Raw genomic sequence first — 21600 nt, forward strand, 5'->3', positions numbered from 1 at the left:
TTGAAAGGAAGTCTCGCACACCAACATTTGTCTCTCACACCACAGGCTGCTGCTCCCCCGCCCACCCAGCAATGCCGAGAGCTTGTTTCCCTAACATCCTGAAGTTCGTGCAATGGCGCTCTCGCATTCTACCTCTCAGACGCCCTTGCCTTTCACAAGCTGTCTCTTCACTTTTTAATAGTTCAAGCCCTTTCCAGGCATCAAGGCGCTACACCCCACCCCCCACCAGCACTATAGGCTTCAATTCATACATCTAATTGTGATATTAAATCCGTATCTGGTTCCTTCATTTCCTGATTTACTTCCATCACTCTTTCTTCCCATCTCTACTCCTTCACCCTGCTAACTTTTTACACACTCTTCTTCTATTCACATGCGCATTCCCTGCCCCCATTTCTCTCATCCTTTTTCATCTTTCCATAGTTGTACCTACCCCAAACTACCCTCATTTCCCCGACTTCCACTGAGCTCCTCTTTCCCATATTCCCTCCTTCTACCAAGGTCTCTTTTCTCTCACCTCCTGCCATTCCTAATATCTTTTCCTCTGGAAACTTCCTTCTACCACCCTCTGTTCTGCGAGCCCTACTTTCGCTCTACACTCATGTCTTACCTCCCTCCCCTCGCGTTGGCCTTTCACCCCAGCCCTTCTTGCCCTTTCCCCCATTCTACTCAACCCCCTTCCTTCTCTCTGTCTTGGGTTGTTTCCTAATTTCTAGATGATTCTCTTACTCGTCTTATCGCCTCGTTCTCTTTTCTCACCTCCCTAGCTTGACTCTGCCTTTCGCCGTTTCCTTCCTTCCTCCCACCATTTCCATCACTCCCAGTGCATTTCTTCACCTCCTTCCTTCTCTGTCGTTCACCTTTTATCCAAAGTCTTCAAGGTTTTCCTTCCCTTCTATATGTACTCTCTCGCTCTCCTTGCTTCCTTCCCTTTTGTTACTTTTTTCACCTCCCCGGTGCATTTTCCTTTCCCTTTCAACCTTCTACTTTTCCTCCTTTCCCACAAACCGGTTTTTCAAGTTCCGTGTTGTTATTGGGCACAACAGTCGGGCTCTGTCCATTATCTTGCCTCTCTCCTCTCAGGTTGTCCCTTTCCTCCTGCACACACTCCCGCCCCGCCCTCCCCCTCCCAATAACTCCCTTGCACATGACATATCACCACGGCTCGGCCTAAACTGGTTATTGAATATAAGCACCGCATCACTACACACTGTATGATACCTATTAATGTGATTATTGTGAGTGTTGGCGTTATTCCTGTTGTCACTGTCATCGTGATACGAACTACTTTCAAAGTTACAATTGAGTTCTATGTTGAGATGTTTACAGCGCTGTGCCGCCATTAGTGTGCCTCGCAGAGCTGTGCTGCGTACTGTTTTATTATGGTCATTATTCGTATTACTAATTCCATTACTGTTCTCCTGTTCATGTGGTATACCATTATAATTAGTATACTGTAGTATAATATTATAGTATATTCTTTCAATATTTCTGTTAAATTTTTGTTTCCAGCACGGGTTGTAGTATCTTTCTGGGGAAGTATGTGTCCCTAAGTCCGCTGAACTTGCCCTAATGATACATGTAGGCTAAAAGCAAGGCTACTGGAATTATACCATTGTGCGGTCGCGTGATTCTCGCATAATTATAGATTTTCCGCATTTACAACATCGTCTGCATATTTTAACAACAATATTTTTTGTTTCTAGCTCAAACGGTTTCAACAATACTAAAAATGCAGCAGCGTGGTGGAAGGCCCTTTTCAAAACCTGTTAACCGCGCTAACTCTTACATATTCACTTGTTCAGAGCACTGTGTTTTCACCGATCACTTTCGTTCACCCGTATTTAACTCGGTAACCAGCAGGTGTAATGTGCGGCATCACTTGCACTGATTGCCGTGCTGTTTCTTGTTAGGCTAGGTTACATTTTACTAATGCTTGTTTCCACGTCCATAGGTAAACAGGACCATCTGCTCGTGAATGCTGGCATGCTTACCCAGCCCCCTCACAGCGCTCGTGGCACATGCATTCTTGTGTGTCAAATCTTTTTTCGGCGCTCGTGGCTCCCATTTCACGGCTGCGTTTATGCTCTTAATGTTTCCCCACAGCTCTCACTTTCTTCTTAGACCTCGCGGCAGTGCGTTGTCTGTTTTCTTCTTCTTGTGACCCCGGGGCTGCATTCCGGGTCTTGGAGAACTTCTTGTAGTCACCACACCGCTAACTTCACTCCCAACGGCGTTTACTAAACACCGACATGGTTGGCTTCGGCAATGTGAGCTTCAAGCACTAAGGTATGCCCAACGGCCATATTTCTCTGAACTTTTTAACCACGCTAACTCTTACATATTCACTTGTTCAGAGCAATGTGTTTTCACCGATCACTTTCGGTCACCCGTATTTAACTCGGTAACCAGCAGGTTTAATGTGCGGCATCACTTGCACTGATTGCAGCGCTGTTTCTTGTTAGGCTAGGTTACATTTTAATAATGCGTGTTTCCACGTCCATAGGTCACTTTTTTTTGTCCGTGTCACACATCTAAAGACATGTTTGCTTTTTTCAGCAAGATTCCTTCTCTTTGTTTTGAGAGCTCACTCACTGATTAGTGTCACAGATGCATTCAAGTTCTTAACCCTCACGTTCGTGTGTCCTAAGCACATTTCTTTTTCTCCTGTTTTCTGCGCATAAATGCCTCGGAACACGTGAATTCACTCGGGTATTTTGAGATCTAGTATTTTTACCCACACGCTTCGCGGATCACGTGGCGCCCTACTCTGCACCTTCTCCTAGAGTCTTTTACTGCTGTAGTTTTGTTTCCTTCACCCCAGACTTAGCATTTTGCTACAGTTGAATATTTTTGTCTTGCTCGCAATCTGTCTTCTTGGATTCAGACACTTATTTCATTTGTTTTACTTCCCAGAAAATCTCCCCCCTGATGAAGAGCTTTTGCTCGTTTCAAAGTGTAATTAGCATCAACACATGTGATGAACTGCCCTATGATTTAATCGGACTATATTTACAAGGATTGAACATTTACGTTTCATATGAAGTAATACGGAAAAATAAATCCACAAATAAACTACGGATATCTTTGAAAGATTATACCTGTCTCATTGAATTTCTGTAAAAGCGATTCTCATCGCCTCTGGAGTGCTTCAGATTTTAACTCTCCCACACCAACCACCACCACGTCCACCACCACATCCACCACGTCCACCACCACCATGTCCACCACGTCCACCACCACCATGTCCACCACGTCCACCACCACCACATCCAACACCACGTCCACCACCACCACGTCCACCACGTCCACCACATCCACCACCATCCACCACCACCATCCACCACCACCATGTCCACCACCACCATGTCCACCACCACCATGTCCACCACGTCCACCACATCCACCCCTACGTCCACCACCATGTCCACCACCACCATGTCCACCACCACTACCACCACCACATCCACAACCACCATGTCCACCACCACATCCACAACCACCATGTCCACCACCACCACCATGTCCACCACCACCACCACCTCCTCCACCATCACGTCCATCACCATGTCCACAACCACCACATCCACCACCACCATGTCCACCACCACCACACCCACCACCACATCCACCATCACCATGTCCACCACCACCACCATGTCCACCACCACCACCTCCTCCACCACCACGTCCATCACCATGTCCACAACCACCATGCCCACCACCACGTCCACCACCACATCCGCCCTCACACTATCTATCGCACTCACTCTATCTATCACTCAGCACCACCACAGCATCACTCAGGGGCACCACAACATCACTATGCGCTACCACAGCATCACTGAACGCCTCAGCATCACTCGTCGCCACCACAACATCACTCAGCGCCACCACAGCATCAATCTGTGCAACCATTCAACAACAACTGGTCCAAATATGTTCTCTAAATGTTTCAAGCTTTATTACAAATGTCACAAAAAGATGTTAATATTTCACTTCTGTTCTTGGATTTTCGTCACAATAAAATACACTGAACATAATCTTCACAAAAGTTATTTACAAAAGTTTTAGCTATTGCCATTATAAATAACAATACATTTTATTTAAGTATTAATTATTTTTAAAAATTCAAAGCCATTGTTATTTGTAATATCAATACACCTAAGTCACGTAAATACAAAACATGTTGCATTACAAATGCTATAGGTGTCACATTTGCAAAAGGTAACAGTATTGGCATTGTAAATGACAAAGCTATTAATTTCGCTATTTTCAAAACCAACACATAAATAAAAAATGTGTAATTAACAATACCAATTGCTCAAATTTTCCTAATGCGCGACCTATTGCATTGCAAATGCTTGTTTGTACCAGCCTTTTCACGGATAGAAACAGAGATAACCCAGGACAAGTGGACACAGCAGAAATGGTATATCAGAAGAGGTAGGCGTTGGCATGAGCAATGGGAGACACTAACCCACAGGAACATGAACACCACTCTCGCACAGTGCTTGCAAAGGCACATCATTCTGACCAGATGTTCATCAACGGGATTGGATACAGGCAGTGCTCAGAACCCAACTCTTTCCCACTCCCTTCAGCACACTTGTGCAAGAAAGACCCACAGTTTACTGGCAAAAGTTGTGATATCCAGATCGATTGAACCTTTGAATCTTTCCGAGAACTGCTTAACAGAGCCCCATCCCCTATGACAACTAAAATCTGCTGCATCCCCTTCCTTACTTATTCACTTGAGACTCCATTGACTCTTCTCCAAGTCTTTACAATCTCTGTATCAACATCCATGATCAATGCGCTGGTTTGTAATAAAACAGCTGACTGCTTTTTACTTTCTGTGTGATCCAAAGTGTCCTGAAGGTAACTTAAAGTGGTTTCTAGTGCTTTACAAAAAAACAAATAAAATACTTAATAATAAATAATATGGGAACCCCCAAACAACAGATAATGTTTTGTACTCAATGGCCACCAACCACAGCCATGGATCAAGTATGCGGAGAACACACGAAAACTGAGTAACATCCCTCTACTGCCCCTTCCACACTTTGGAGCCCCTGTTTCCACCCGAATGAGCAAGTTACAAATAAATAGTCTAATAAAATATAGACATTGAATGTGCAGATCCATTGGAATGTAGACTTTGAATTGTTCTGAATCAATTGGTCAAGTCGAATTAAATGATACAAATGCCGTTCCTTTCCCTTGAACTTGTTTAATTTGAAATGCATTTGTTTCTTTAGAGTTGCATGTCGTTTTTAGTTGACTGTTTCAGATCAAAGACCAAATGGTATTGTCTCACTTTCTCCTAAAGATATCAAGGTAAAGGAGCAATCATATGAAAATCTGATGAGGTGAGTATCCAATATTTTCTACTTTGTATCTATAATAATTGTGATTGGATACTTAAAATAGTGGAGGGAATGTAACAAAAGTGTATTAAAAAACTATTGTGTGTGGTTTGCATTTTAAAATGCAATCAGCATGACTGGGATTTAGGAATGATTGCCTCCTTATATTCCTGTTTCGACACTGAAAGGAGCTGCAGTGCTAAAACACAATAAATTAAGGATTATTTTTAGTTAAAGGCCCACAATAAAAATACAAGAGAGATTGTAAATGTGTTAGTGGCCAGTGCTGTAGGACATTTTAGTCACATGTTTGTCCTGACTATTCACACAGTAGTAAATAATGTCCCAGCAAAATATCTTCAGACCATAAGCATTATTGTATTCTGGCCATCAAATTAGAAATGTTATGTCTACCATAAAATAAGCTGCAGTGCTAAAAGCAATTCTTAAATTAGGAAAGTTTCGCTGAGTGTCAACATTTGAAATGTTCAAAGAAACTAAACAATTACTAGGTTTAGGACTCTTTAACCTGCCCAGACTGAGATCTAAACCATCCTGGGAACTCAGGGAAGGTATTTGCTATGTCTACACTATAAGGAGTCATGGTGGTTTGTGTCGACCTAAGAATGTCCACACTGCTAAGCCTTAACATTTCCTACACTTAATGTGTTAACATAATTCTCTAACACGCTCCAGCGTCAGGGTAAAAACATGTTAATCCACACAACATTTGCAGTGTTCATAGGTTGTTTTATGGTTGTATTGTGAACAATAGCACATACCATTAGTAATGTAACACCTGCCTATGCATTTTAATGTAGTCAGTTGCTGAAAAGTCCCTGCAATGGGGCATTTCCAGGCACCGTTTCCCTTTCGAATATATATATATATATATATATATATATATATATATATATATATATATATATATATATATATATATATATATATATATATATATATATATATATATTATGTCTTGAAACATTCTTGCACCCTGACCACTGTTGTGTTTGGAGAATGATTACAACACTGCACATGGCACGTATATATTTGTATAATTGTAGATCTACAATTGCACTGAAATGTTGTCGAGCACTGCATCTCTGTAAGGAAATCCATTTATAGCTATGTTCCCAATGTATTTGCTCTGAAAAGCTGATATTCTGAACTCTTCAGTGACTACTAACTAGGCTCATTCCCATAAGTTCTTTATAGAGGATGTTCCCAAATTGCTTTAACTGTTTCTCTGTTAAGGCAGATGTCTGTGTGTCCTCCCCCTACACAGCTGCCTTAAGAATAAATACGACAAACAATAGTAAAGGCTATTGTAGACCTTCCATCTTCATAAAAATGTCTCATGAGCCTGGATTGTATGTTTTCCTAGCAACCTTTGCTTCTGGGTGTATCTCTTGCTATATAAAATGTTATGTGACATATCATTTGTATCTTTGATTGGAAAATGCTATCAAAGTCAAATGTGCAGCGTACAGGTAACCTGGTCCGTCAAGAGATGAGAATGCCTTTTGTCTGTCACATCTATAGCAGTTATGAGACATATTCTGCCTGAGCTGAGCTACATTACATTCCGGTGACATTTACATTCATGTTGCAAAGCTCCCTGACATTACAACCTACAGCTGTGGATTCCACTGTAAAGGACTGAGTACACAATGCCCTGCGCGGGATTAGGAATCCACTGGGGCTGGCCAAGTGGGACATTTATGCCTGAATAGCATCTGTAGCACACTCTCCTACTCGGGAGGGGGGAGGGGCAGCCGGGCATACTCAGTCCTGCCCCTGCAGAGAGATGTAGGCCAAGCGCTCGCTAAGGGGCAGACCGTCCGCACGCCCAGGGCGTACTATGCGCCTAACACTGTACAGCCTTTCTCAGGGTCACATAACCTGCCTTGTCATTGACCCCAATTTGTTGAAATATTGGAGTGTGCCAGTAATCCTCATAATCAGGGCATCTAATGTAGTTAATCAATAGGGGTTCTACGGATATATTTAGGATATATATTGACTTCTAGGGAAGAGACCTTTAAGAGTCCTCTTCATCGCAACTAATGAATGTCACGTGCACACATATTTCGACTAATTCACTTTAAGTGAAAAATATATTGTATCAAATATCAAATGATATAGTATACTCACAAAGTTAGTGTTCCACGACTCAGAATAAGTGCAACGGCGCCTTGCTTGTGAAAGGTGAAGGACTCTGTACACATTAACATGGAGAAAACTTAAATGCCTGGTTGGAACAGATCAGTTATAGTATAATATGGCAAACTGTATGAATTTAGAGTATTGCCTACTCACAGATTCAACATCCAAGCATTTAGTACAGTTAGCATCAAAACTTGTTTTAACGTCACCATTATGCAATTTAATTGTGCTTGTTTGTTTTTCACCATGAAGAAAGGTGCATTGTTTATAGCAGTATAACCATGAAGGGACTTTGTTACCACAATGAGGTTTTACCTATGTACTTCAGTCTCTGCTCCAAACGCAGTTTTAGTGTATATGTTGGCCCCTGTGATTGTACTCCGTTTTTAGTTAAATACCATGTTTGAGAATAATTTCGCCACGGAGCTAAATCTGTGTCATGTTACGATAAACTAGGTTCGTATTTATCAAAGGATTTTCGGCCCACTGTTTTAGATTTAGCTTGGGCTCACCAATCACTTAGTAAGATGCTACGGAACAGAAAGCGACTCTTTAAACTGTCGTTGTTTGACAGTATTGTGGTTACCTAAAGGCATGTCAGCTTTGCGTGGTTTTTCGTCCTAGTTCAAAGTATCCGACAAAAGGACTGAGTTTTTTTTCCAGGATTTCTGAATCAAGTCCCGGCCATCTGCTAGAAAGACATATTTTGTCCAACTGAGACAGGTACATAATACAACATATTTAAATATTAGCTTAATTCTCACTTTATTTGTTACACTGTTAGCAAGTGTTTGTTACTATCATTTGTCAGTACAATGGGAAACATCCTTTACCTTGAAGTGCCTTTACAACGCGGCCACTGCAACAAACACGTTGTTACCATGCGTTCCTTTAGCATGCAAGTTGTTACAATGACTTGCTTTAGGGAACGTATTGTTGGACTGCCTTTGGATTTTAAGTCCAACACCTTCCTCACTATTACACAGACTGAAGGTGGAATAATAAATTATACTATTCCAAAATCCAGCGCTTCCCTAAGGCAAGTCGTTGTAACGACTTGCGTGCTAAAGGAACATATAATGACACGTTCATGTATTGCCCTTGTTGTAAAGGCATGCATGGTAAGGGCATGTGTGGTTCCGTCATATAACAAAGTGCAATGGTCCACTTTATAGTTTTCAGCATTTGGAAGTTTTTTAGGTAGCACAGTGATCTAATTGGCAGATGTTTAAAATAATAACACTTGGTCCAAATTTTTCTGTCACTAAATATCAGCAAGGTGTGCTACATTGAAAGCATCGAGCTAGTAAGGATTCTCACACTATGCCCCCCGCCTGTTGTGTAACCGAATTGATGTTCGATAGGCATATACGTTAGAGATATAAAACATAGCATGGATTATTGTGTTATGTATTTAGGTCACTATACAAATTGGGTGAAAAAAAGAGGTAAGATCTTTGCATTTCCCTATGAGATATTGGGCGGTCAGTAACTTGCCTCAGAGTTGGACCAGAACAGATAGTTTTTTGTTTTTTCGATAACCTTTAACTGATATCTTTCTTTTGCATTAAACACCGTAATCTTCTGACCTATAAATTATTAAAGAAATCCTATTACAAAGTACCCACACAAAAAACAACTGTCATTACAGCTCATAAACCCAACCAGAAACCAGTCTAAATTATGGTAAGAAGGGTGGAGACCCCTTGATACTACTGCAACAGTACATACCAGTGGCAGAATGAAGGCTACATAAGTATGTCTAACCATGGGCGTAATGAAAGTCCCTGTAGTGCACAGGGGCCTCCAACACATCAGGGGTCCAGGGCTTTAGGGGGCCCCTATTTAGCCCAAGACCAATAACTAACTGTGAGACATGGAGAATTTGGGCCCCTCACCACGTTCTGCAGGGGGGGCCATCATTTTGCGTTTTATCACTGCCTATAACATAACATAATATAACATTATCTTGTGACTCGGAGTCTTTGTTGATGTGCAATTGAGCTCCAAACAGTGCTCTGAAACATAAGTTTCTGGTTAGATTGCCCCCACTGTTTGTCTTAAGTACCCAGGCCCCAGCTATTGTTCTAGTAGGTGAACTGTGACTCATCAGTTTAGAGCGAAATCAGTCTGTGCCATGCACTCATTACAATTCCTTTAGCATATTCTACGATCCCAGGTGTTGGACTGTGGACTTCCAGTCATCAAGCCGACTATTGACTAGATCTACAACCACAAATTGACCTACAGGACTAACTGACCAAAAGCGCCACGAGGACAACCAAATATGACAAGTGGAGGGCTACAAAAAACTACAACTTAATATATATTAGAAATAAAGTGCACTACTGTGTTCTCAGTAGGCTCAACCCCATAGTATACCCTATTGGATACAAAATAGGTCCCATTGGTGGGTTAGTTCCCTTAACAGATCCCCAAGCCTATGATGAATTGCATAGCAAAAGGTAGGCTAATCAGGGAAGGTTGGATTTAATATAACATAGTCCTAGACTAATAATGTTATTAAAAAGTTGCCTTTGCTCATTTAACTAAAGGAAAGGCATTCTAGATTATAGGTAAGTGCTTGTGAAATGGTGTATTTCTTTATCTAAAAGTTCTCAAAATGTCGAGAGATTATGTGAAATGATGTCTAAATTACACAAAATCCACTTGAGGATTACTTGAATGAAATTGAATACAAGCACATAACTCGCATTCAATGGCCACTTAATATACTGTCCAAAGTACTGGTTCGTTGAGAAAATGCCTCTCCTACCATATTTATTGCTCAAAAATGTCTTCCACGCCCACTTTAGGCCACGCCCCCCAACCCGCCTATATCTACGCTGAAAACTAGCGTCTTACACAATTTCCTGACCCAGTCCTGAGGCGGAAGCCGGAAGCTGGTGGTACGAGTTAATCTGCATTTTCATTGATTTTAAAACTTGTGTGGTGTCACTTACTTTTGTACTTTTTAAAACTGCTCTGCTAATCAGTAAAATATGCTTCCAGCGCACAGCCGATCTGAACGCTGTCGCACCTTCTTCCCTCTTGAGCGGCCGCCATCAGCCCAGGCGTGCGCGCTGACCACGCCCACTTTAGGCCACGCCCCCCTCAGCTAGAAATGTGCATGCACAGGAAGCGCAGCGGACGAGCGCAGCGGGAGTGCCGTTTGTGCGCCTAAGGCAAGCCCGTCTGCGCCCGTCCGCGCCAAGACCGCGACAGGCGCAGGAACCTCTGCCCAAACCACCACCCACATCAGGTACCTTCCTAGCGACCTTCTCCTACTACGTGGTATGAACAATTGCTCCTGCAAACTTGACATGTCGAACCTTACCGGCTCGTTCAGCTGTAAACTTTGCCGTTGGTCCTCCATCAAAACTCCAGCCCATTCGCTCACCCCCATATCCCTCCCCAAGGCGAGGCAGCTGCCCTTTAAAGGTGGGCTGATAAATGCCCGCTCTATGTGTAAGCATAGCCAAGACATATGAGACCTCATCCTCGATTCAGATCTCGACTGCCTCCTGATAACGGAAACCTGGCTAACGGAAGACAGCAATCCGGACTTGGCCCAGAGTTTTTCCATTTTCAGACAAGACAGACAGAAAGGGAGAGGCAGAGGAGTTGCAGTAATACTGAAAAATTGCTTCACCTGTCACACTTTTAACTTAGACCCCTTAAAAGACACTGAAGGCCTCGGTTTCTCAATCAAACTCAACAAATCCTTGTCCTTCTCAGGTGGCCTGATCTATCGCCCACCCGGTAATGCCTCCAAGTTCCTAGACACATTGAGCGACTCTCTGGGACATCTTCTACTTAGATACCCACATTTCACCCTTCTCGGGGATTTTAACTTTCATCTGGAGTCCAAATCCGACCCACAGACCAACAACTTTCTACAGACCTTAGAAATATTCAACCTTCAGCAAAGTGTCATACTGCCCACTCATTCACTAGGACATACACTCGACGGTGTTTGCACCAACTTTCCCCCTCTAACTACCCTACCCCCTGTCCCTCAAATTTGGACAGATCCTAGCCTGATCCTGTTCCACATCAAAAACGTACGCCCACAAACCTCCAGCAAAACCAACCCACATTGTGACAACCCCGTCAACTGGAAAAAGGTTCAAGAAATTCTTGCACTTAATCCTATCCTCTAATCTCAGGCCCCCACTCTTACCGGAGACGTCGAACACGACGCAAATCTTTTCCACAACTGGATCTCCCAAGAAATCAGAACGCGGAACCCTACCAATCGCCCCCGCAAAACAGATAAAAATCCCAAAACCAATGCCCCCTGGTTCACCCCCGACCTAGCCACATCTCATCTATTGTGCAGAAAAGCCGAACATAAATGGCGTAGTACATACGACATTGCCGACCGTCTCTCATACATCCAACTAAGGAAAAATTACCTTTCCAACATTAAATCTGCCAAAAAAAACTTCTATGTCAACGCTATTAAGGAGTCTAATCAGAAACAAAAAACTCTGTTCTCGATAGTGAAATCGTTCACCCAGCCCAAAGCGCTACAACCCAAAATCTCCCCATCCCAAGATCTTTGCAACAAAATAGCTGACTACTTTGAGGGAAAAATTGGCGCCATTCAAAAACATTTCCCCCCTCCACAAACAACTCAAGGCGCACGCAATCCGCCTCAGATAGAATCTCCAGCTGGTAGCCTTAAGAACTTCGCTCCGGTCACCTTAGATCAAACCAGAGAAGTCATCCTGGCGTGTAAATCTGGTTCTCCATCTGACCCCTGCCCCCCCAAAATACTCCACCAATTCATCGACGTGGTGAACCCAATCATTAACGATATCGTTAACTCATCGCTTCGCACTGAATCTGTCCCCCGCCTGTGGAAACAGGGAATAGTCAAACCCCTCATGAAAAAAGCCAACAAATCCCCGTCAGACCTCACCAATCTTCGTCCGATCTCGCTCCTCCCAGCTTTGGGAAAAATCACCGAACAAATGGTTTACAGAGAACTCAAACGATATCTGGAAGCTCACATTGTACTCCATCCGCAACAATCTGGTTTTCGCCCCAATCATTCGACCGAAACAGCACTGATCGAACTTTCCGACTCAATAAAGATGCTGCAAGACCAGAGGAAGAATGCCATCCTCAGTCTTCTCGACCTCACTGCGGCGTTCGATACTATCTCCCACTCCATCCTGATCAGTAGACTGACGGACATAGGGATTTCAGAAGTGGCTCTATCCTGGATAAAATCATTTTTATCCGACAGGTCCCAAACTGTCACTCTTGGCCCTTTCCACTCCAAAGAGAAGAGGGTTTCCTCCGGTGTACCCCAGGGCTCCATTTTGAGCCCCCTCCTTTTTAACATTTACCTTATCCCACTTTTCTCCCTGATTGAGTCATTCGGCATACCTGTAACATCGTATGCCGATGACACGCAACTCGTCGTACCCCTAGAGGAAAACTCGACCAAGGCAGAGCTTAACCTCAAAAATTGTCTGACGGCGGTCTTCCAATGAATGGAGACTAACCATCTCAAATGCAACTCCAGCAAAACGGAGATCCTCCCCATTGGAAGAAACACCATCTTCTGCCCAGCCCTCTGGTGGCCGGAAAACTCAGCTGCCCCCCCCAGACCGTAACAACTGCAAGGAATCTTGGCGTCCTATTCGACTCAGACTTATCCTTCGACCAACACGTCAGGACCGTAGCGGGCCGATGCTTCGGAATTATAAAATCTCTAAAAAAATTCTTCGACTTCCTACCGCTAGATTCCAGGAAAACAGTAACAGTGGCCCTAATAATTTCACGCTTGGACTACTGTAACGGCCTCCTTGCTGGTGCAAAACAGTCCACACTGACCAAGCTCCAAAGTGTACTTCACACCGCTGCCCGACTGGTCCTAAAGCTGCCCAGAAAATCATCAATATCCGCAGCTCTAAGATCCCTGCACTGGCTCCCACTCCACAAAAGAATATTTTTTAAGATGCTGATTGTCGCCTTTCGGGCTTTCAAAAAATCCGGCCCTAAATACTTTACCAGACGCTTCCCCCACTACAACCCGAGTAGATCCCTCCGCTCCTCCCATGACAACCTCATCCTCCCAGTCAGGTTCAATTTGAAGACTAAAGGTGGAAAAACCCTAAGCTTCCTGGCCACAAAAGCCTGGAACCTCATGCCCAAAAATCTGAGACGTCAAACTCAAGAAAAGCCCTTCAGAAAAATGCTAAAAACTTGGATTTTTAACCTTCCGGATGACTACACCAAGGCAGCCATCTAACTCCCACAGCTACTGTGATGTGTTTACGATCCTCTAACCGGAAATTCAGCGCCAACATGCTCCTTCCGGAGCGAACGCTGCGCTTTATAAATACCCCCACAAATTCCACAAATTCCACAAAATTCCCGTAAAACATGTTCTGCCTAAACGGGTCCTCTCAGCATAAAAATTGTGCACAATTTCACTGTAACTTAATGCTCAACATTTTGCGTAATTTGCGTTACCCAATTAAAAAATATATATATTTTATCAGTTTTTGGTCTTTATGTTGTGACTAGTACTTATCTAGAAGTGACATTATATTCCTCCAACAACTTCAGGATTACATACACTTGTTCATCTTCTCCCTTTTTAGGTCTCGCCTGGAAATCGCATCCGAAGGATGCGTCCAGGTTGGAGACTTATAGCTAGCTGACACGGGGGAATGAAGGACAAGAAACTGTCACGAGCTTTTTCTCGGCTGGATTCAGCTGCGTGCACGCGCTTTTTCCTTCAGTTTCTTTCACAATGTTTCTTTCTTTATGTGAGCTTGCCTTCACTTTCGTTTCCTGTCTTAGACCAGAGCGTGTTTGTTTCCACTGTTCGCTTTTACTATGGGCATTCTTTGAACACGAAATAAATAGAAATGCGGCATTTAAAAGTGTGCGATGCACGGGGGATTGCAGAGGCATCGAAGGTGACACTACTGTGCTTGATGTTTTAATGAAATAAATAGAATATCATGTTTCTTTCTGCCTTGACTTTCATTTCCTGTCTTAGAGCAGAGCGTATTTGTTTTCACTGACCGTTTAACAATGGGCATTCTCACGAACACGAAATAAATAGATCACAGCCACACCTCCTCCCTCCCTCCCCCCCCCGCCCGTCGCCGCCGCACCTACACACACACACAGAGAGCAGGCTGTTCACAACACATGCACACGCAGGCAGACACGAGCGCACACATACAGACACACACTACACCTCCCCAGCCCCCCCCCCGCCGCCGCCGCCGCCCACACACGAGAGTACACGCACAGACAATCCCCCCCGCGCATACACACACGCGCGCACACACACACTGCATACATACACGCTTTCCCCCCCCCCTACCTCACCAGAGACACACGCGCGCGCACACATCCCTCTCACACCCCACTCACCAGGTTCTTCTTGCGTGTCCCTCGGCAGCCAGCGGGTCATTCCGGTTAACAGGCGGGGGCCGCGGGGCTCTCCACGAGCACGGGAGCCCACTAGCTAACACGGAAATCCTCCGGCGGGCACAGGAGCGCCTGCTTCCTGTTTTTGTCCGGCCCCGCCCCCGTCCCAACAAAGGTTGCCTGGCTTCCTGTTAAAGCCGGGCTGTGGCGGTGAGTTTGCTTGTTTTCTCATTGCGGACCTTTAATTTGAGGATGCAACGCGGGCTTGACACTGGCACTCATGAGATCCCTTCTGACTTTGCGGCAGCCTGCTCTCATGCCAGGCGTTTCCCTGTGTTTCTCTGCAGACGCGCATGCATATGAACCTGCCTGTAACAAAGTTAGCGCGGAAAGGTCTAGTGCTCACATGACCGGGGTCCGGCGCCAGTACCCGGACTGGTGTGCAGCAGCAGGCAGCGCCCGCAGGCAGCAGAGGCTAACTGGGAGGCTGCAATAAGGCGCGAGCCTCATCAGATCCCTTCTGACTTTGCGGCAGCCTGCTCTCATGCCAGGCGTTTCCCTGTGTTTCTCTGCAGACGCGCATGCATATGAACCTGCCTGTAACAAAGTTAGCGCGGAAAGGTCTAGTGCTCACATGACCGGGGTCCCGCGCCAGGCACCCGGACTGGTGTGCAGCAGCAGGCAGCGCCCGCAGGCAGCAGAGGCTAACTGGGAGGCTTTGATGAAAGGCGCGAGCCTCATGAGATCCCTTCTGACTTTGCGGCAGCCTGCTCTCATGCCAGGCGTTTCCCTGTGTTTCTCTGCAGACGCGCATGCATATGAGCCTGCCTGTAACAAAGTTAGCGCGGAAAGGTCTAGTGCTCACATGACCGGGGTCCCGCGCCAGGCACCCGGACTGGTGTGCAGCAGCAGGCAGCGCCCGCAGGCAGCAGAGGCTAACTGGGAGGCTGTGATGAAAGGCGCGAGCCTCATGAGATCCCTTCTGACTTTGCGGCAGCCTGCTCTCATGCCAGGCGTTTCCCTGTGTTTCTCTGCAGACGCGCATGCATATGAACCTGCCTGTAACAAAGTTAGCGCGGAAAGGTCTAGTGCTCACATGACCGGGGTCCCGCGCCAGGCACCCGGACTGGTGTTCAGCAGCAGGCAGCGCCCGCAGGCAGCAGAGGCTAACTGGGAGGCTGTGATGAAAGGCGCGAGCCTGCCTCTGACACAGGTGTGGTGTCTGTGCACATTAAGGCTGCCTGCACGTAGAGGCCTCTGATTGAATTATGGGATCGGTGCTTGATACCCAAAAGCCGCGGATTCAGCAGCCAGCGAGGGGAGCTGCTGGGGGCCTCCCTCCCCTCTGCTTATGGCTGCATTATTTTACCTCGTTAATTGTCAACGTTGCCTTTCGCAGGTCTTGGACAGACTCTTTGTTTTGCAGATGTGTGTATACCTCTCACTGTTTCACTCTTGCTGGTAGCGAGTGTGCCTAGCGCAGCACGTCATATATTCAGAGCAGGTCCGATTCTTTATCATTATTTGATAGTGCTCGTGGTCCGGCGCGCAGAAAGAGCAGCTGCAGTGGGCATGATATTGAGAAACCCTTTCTTAAGTAGCACTCACCAGTTTCCGTGTGATTATTCAGAAGTGGGTTTCGCATTTTCCTCGAATTACGCTAAAATGAAACTTGTGCTCCCAAAATAGTTTCTAGGGATGGCATGTCTGTAGCCACACTGCACCCTCACACACACCGCACCCTCACACACCGCACACTCACACACCGTAACCTTACACACACTGCACCCTCACACACACTGCACCCTCACAGACACTGCACCCTCACACACCGCACCCTCGCACACACTGTTCCCTCACGCACACACTGCACCCTCACACACACACTGCACCTTCACACACCGCAGCCTCACATACCGCACCCTCACACACCGCACCCTCACACACACTGAACCCTCACACACTGCACACTCACACACAACACACCGCACCCACACACACACACCACACACACACGCACACACACGCACACACACACACCGCACCCACACACACTGCACCCACACACACACACTCTGCACCCTCACACACTCCGCACCTTCACACACTCTGCACCCTCACACACACTGCACCCTCACACACACTGCACCCTCACACACTTTGCACCCTCACACACAGCTTATTTGTTATTTTCTTCCTTCATTGGAAAGTTTGCTCCCTTTAAGATCTGAGCACAGCTGTCTGGTCCTGTTTATGGCTGATAGATCATGTCTGTAGCCACACTGCACCCTCACACACACACTGCACCCTCACACACACTGCACCCTCACACCACACCCTCACACACCGCACCCTCATACACACTGCACCCTCACACACCCCACCCTCACACACCGCACCCTCACACATCGCACCCTCACACACCGCACCCTCACACACCACCCCCCACACACACCGCACCCTCACACACACCACACCCACACACCGCACCCACACACACCGCACCCACACACACACACCGCACCCTCACACACCGCACCCATACACACACACTGCACCCTCACACACACTGCACCCTCACACACACTACCCCCTCACAACCCACACCCTCACACCCCACACCCTCACACCCCGCACCCTCACACACCGCACCCTCACACACCGCACCCGCACACACACACTGCACCCGCACACACACACTGCACCCGCACACACACACTGCACCTGCACACACACTGCACCCGCACATACACTGCACCCGCACACACACTGCACCCTCACACACACACACACTGCACCCTCACACACTGCACCCTCACATGCTGCACCCTCACACGCTGCACCCTCACACGCTGCACCCTCACACGCCGCACCCTCACACGCCGCACCCTCACACGCCGCACCCTCACACCCCTCACCCCGCACCCTCACACACCGCACCCTAACACACCGCACACTCACACACCGCACCCTCACACACCGCACCCTCACACACACCGCACCCTCACACACACTGCACCTGCACACACACTGCACCTGCACACACACTGCACCTGCACACACACTGCACCTGCACACACACTGCACCCTCTGCACCCTCACACACTCTGCACCCTCACACACTCTGCACCCTCACACACTCTGCACCCTCACACACTCTGCACCCTCACACACTCTGCAATGGAACATACACTCCAAATACCACTCAGTGCCACATAATTATATGCAACATAATTGCACACCTCATACTTACACTCTACTCAATGCAACATAAATACACTTTATCTATCTGTCTATCTTTCTATCGCCCTCACTCTATCTATCTATCTATTGCCCTCCCTCTATCTATCGCCCTCCCTCTATCTATCTATCGCCCTCCCTCTATCTATCGCCCTCCCTCTATCTATCTATCGCACTTACTCTATCTATCGCACTCACTCTATCTAGCTATCGCATCACTGCAGCATCACTCAGCACCACCACAGCATCACTCAGGGACACCACAACATCACTATGCGCTACCACAGCATCACTGAAGGCCACAGCATCACTCGTCACCACCACAACATCACTCAGCGCCACCACTGCATCAATATGTGCAACCATTCAACAACAACTGGTTCAAAAATGTTCTCTCAATGTTTCAAGCTTTATTACAAATGTCACAAAAAGATGTTAATATTTCACTTCTGTTCTTGGATTTCCGTCACAATAAAATACAATGAACATAATCTTTAAATATTTACAAAAGCTATTGCCATTATAAATTACAATAACTTTTATTTCAGTATTAATTCTTAAAAAAATTAAAAGCCATTTTTATTTGTAATATCAATACATCTAGGTCACGTAAATACAACACATATTGCATTACAAATGCTATAGGTGTCACATATGCGAAAGTTAAAACTATTGGCATTGTAAATGACAAAGCTATTAATTTCGCTATTTTCAAAACCAACACATAAAAAAAAAATTGTCATTTACAGTACCAATAGCTCAAACGTTCCTAATGCGAGACCTATTGCATTGCAAATGCTTGTTCACACTTGGCGTCTGTAGCCATCCACTTTGCTAAACAATAAATCCCAAGGTTCATGCCGCCGTTACAGCATATGTAATTGGTGAAAGTACAATTCTGTTATAGAAATATGTTATATTGATTAATGAACAGTGATGCCATAAAAACGCTGCTGAAGAGTTGGTGGTAGGAGTGAGCTGTTGTCAGTCTGAAGTGTCTTTACATGGTAGTGAATTTTGCCACAAAGTAACTTGAAATGCTCAATGTACACACAAGTGAGGGTCCCATTATGCAGGTATGTTTGGTAAGATTGCTAAAGCCCATGGTGTCTAGCTTTATTCAGAATCATCATCATCCAAGTGGTGTAGAATTCGCCCAGTTGTATCCATTGTGTGGCGGAGTGTATTATCGTTTCACAGGCCATCGTCCAATCTTGGTTTCTGAGCCCTTTGTCTGTTGTGCGTTTCAACAACGCTCCCTCACAACTTGTACATTTATGGACTCTCTTGTTCCTGCTTCATAATTTACGTCCGTCGGAGGCCTTGAACCTCATCGCCAGTTGGCGCCGAGCCAGTAGCAAGGCTAAATCTACCAATTTGGATGTAACAACATCTTTGGAAATAGTCCCAGATTGAAAGCCGCCCGGACTATGTATATTCGGTGTAGAAAATAATATTGAATTAGTTTGAATGTAACATTCCTAGATGTACTAGGGGTGTGCCTCAATATGCTCTTCCAGTTGCTGTTACTGAGGGGTATGCTTATGTCTTCAGCCCAACGATCATGTAAGCCATTTAGTTTGCCGTTTGATCGCTGCTCTATGGGCCGCTGATTGCGCAAAGTCAGTCGCTGTCTTCCACTAATCATGAAATAATACTTGAGGCAATCATGCTGTGGTGGTTCTAGCATGCCATGTCCCCACCATTCTTGCATTGAAGCTACCAGCACCCCATGTAGCAGGAGGTGCAGGACTGGTAACTCTCAATCAAGTCCCTGAACTCCACTTTTGTGCCATTCTTTGCGGCTCCCCTTTCCGTGTTAAGGCCATGTCTACCCATTCATGAAGGCCGCTTCAGTTTCCTGAGTGCAGCACAGCTAACAGTGAGGTCTGGGGAAGCCCATGAGTGAGGGCAATCGTATTTGCTTCTTTTGCAGCAACCTCTAAATCAGGGGTCTCCAAACCGGTCCTGGAGGGCCGGATCCATGACAGATTTTTCGGATATCCCCATTGAGATACATGTAGTTATTTTAAAAATCTTGCATGGATCCGGCCCTCCAGGACCGGTTTGGGGACCCCTGCTCTAAATCCTCCCTGTTCCAGGCTCCCCAGCGAAAGGCATGCCATCTAGCAGTCCACTTTAATTGCTCTGCCAAGTAATAAAGTTCTAGATCCGGGACTGCCAGTCTCCCCTTCAGAGAGGGAAACCTTAGCGTTGCAAATGCTATTCTTTACTGCTGTGCACCCCAAATTAACTGAACTCTCCCTGAGAGCCTCCCAGGTTTCTTTATTGGGATAGTAGTGAAGATATATTTCAGCCTTGGGGAAAAAACATTTTTGAGAGAGCAATCCTTCCCATTACCAACAGTGGAAGAGTATGCAGAAACCCCATAGTTTGTCATAAGGGTGAAAGGGTAGCAATTATGTTGCCATGCAGCAATCGGTCATCCAATCGATAATGTGTACTCCCAAATATATGGTGGTTTGTGGGTCCCATCAAGTGGCGTTCCCTATCTCCAAGGGCTTGCAAACTACTTTAGGGGTCCTTATAGGATAAGCATATAACTTATCTCAATTCACCCTTAATCTGCATAATGTGTTGATTTGTTTTAGAGCATCAAAGGCCCCTTCAAGGCTTTTTCTTCACCTTGTAGGTATAACAACACATCGTACATATATAATAAGTTCAGAGGGCACTCACTGACCACTAATTCTTGATAGTCAGCAGCTGTAACGCCATAGCAAATAATACCAGTGATAATGGGCAGCCGTCGCATATCCCTGCCTACAGGAAATCTGTGTGGATATGATGCTGCCTGTCTTGATGCAGGGTGTGGGTTAGCATACAATAGTCTTATCCATTTAACAAAGCCACTGCCAAGACTTATGCCGGCCAACACCACGTAAAGAAACTCCCATTGTAGAGGTTCAAAGACCTTTTCGATATCTATTGCTGATGGTATCCTGTGAATGTAAGCCCTGCTGGAGCTTACAATCAACTATAGGTATCTGGGCGGTGGTGTGCTAGATTTGCTTTAATTAGCTGAGGAATGGTCATCCCTTTCCAGTACCCCAGGGGCTACTCTGCACAGTTCTGGTACTTGAAAGGTGACCATTGCCTTCTAGTATTGTTTCCAAAGGAGGTAAAAGCCAAAGACAGAAAAAACTTCGAGGGCAATCCTAGCACTCTTGATTGAAGTGGAAGAAAAACATTGGAGAGTTGTGCAAGGCACCAGACCCTTCCAAGCCCCCGCAGAGTAAAGAGCCAGCTAAAGGATTCGGGATTCCTGGAGTCCAACAGGGAACTAACTGCTGAAAAATAGGCAAACATCAGGGCTAAAAATGAAATCAAGTGGGTGATGAATGCAACAAAGAACAGACTTTTTTTTATATATGATTCAACCTGGAAATTCACA

At 45.7% G+C, this 21600-nt stretch overlaps 1 protein-coding gene across 1 annotated transcript in view; it reads left to right on the plus strand.

The window, feature by feature from the left end:
- Window positions 1-21600, plus strand: part of DPH5 (diphthamide biosynthesis 5) — a 428050-nt gene that overhangs the window by 318023 nt on the left and 88427 nt on the right. Inside the window, exon 5 of the mRNA XM_086936341.1 lies at window positions 5333-5372. Coding sequence (XP_086792467.1) covers window positions 5333-5372 — 40 coding nt within the window. The remainder of the gene's footprint in view (window positions 1-5332; window positions 5373-21600) is intronic.

Source organism: Lissotriton vulgaris, chromosome 1_1, assembly GCF_964263255.1.
Source record: "Lissotriton vulgaris chromosome 1_1, aLisVul1.2, whole genome shotgun sequence".
Taxonomy (NCBI): Eukaryota; Metazoa; Chordata; class Amphibia; order Caudata; family Salamandridae; genus Lissotriton; species Lissotriton vulgaris.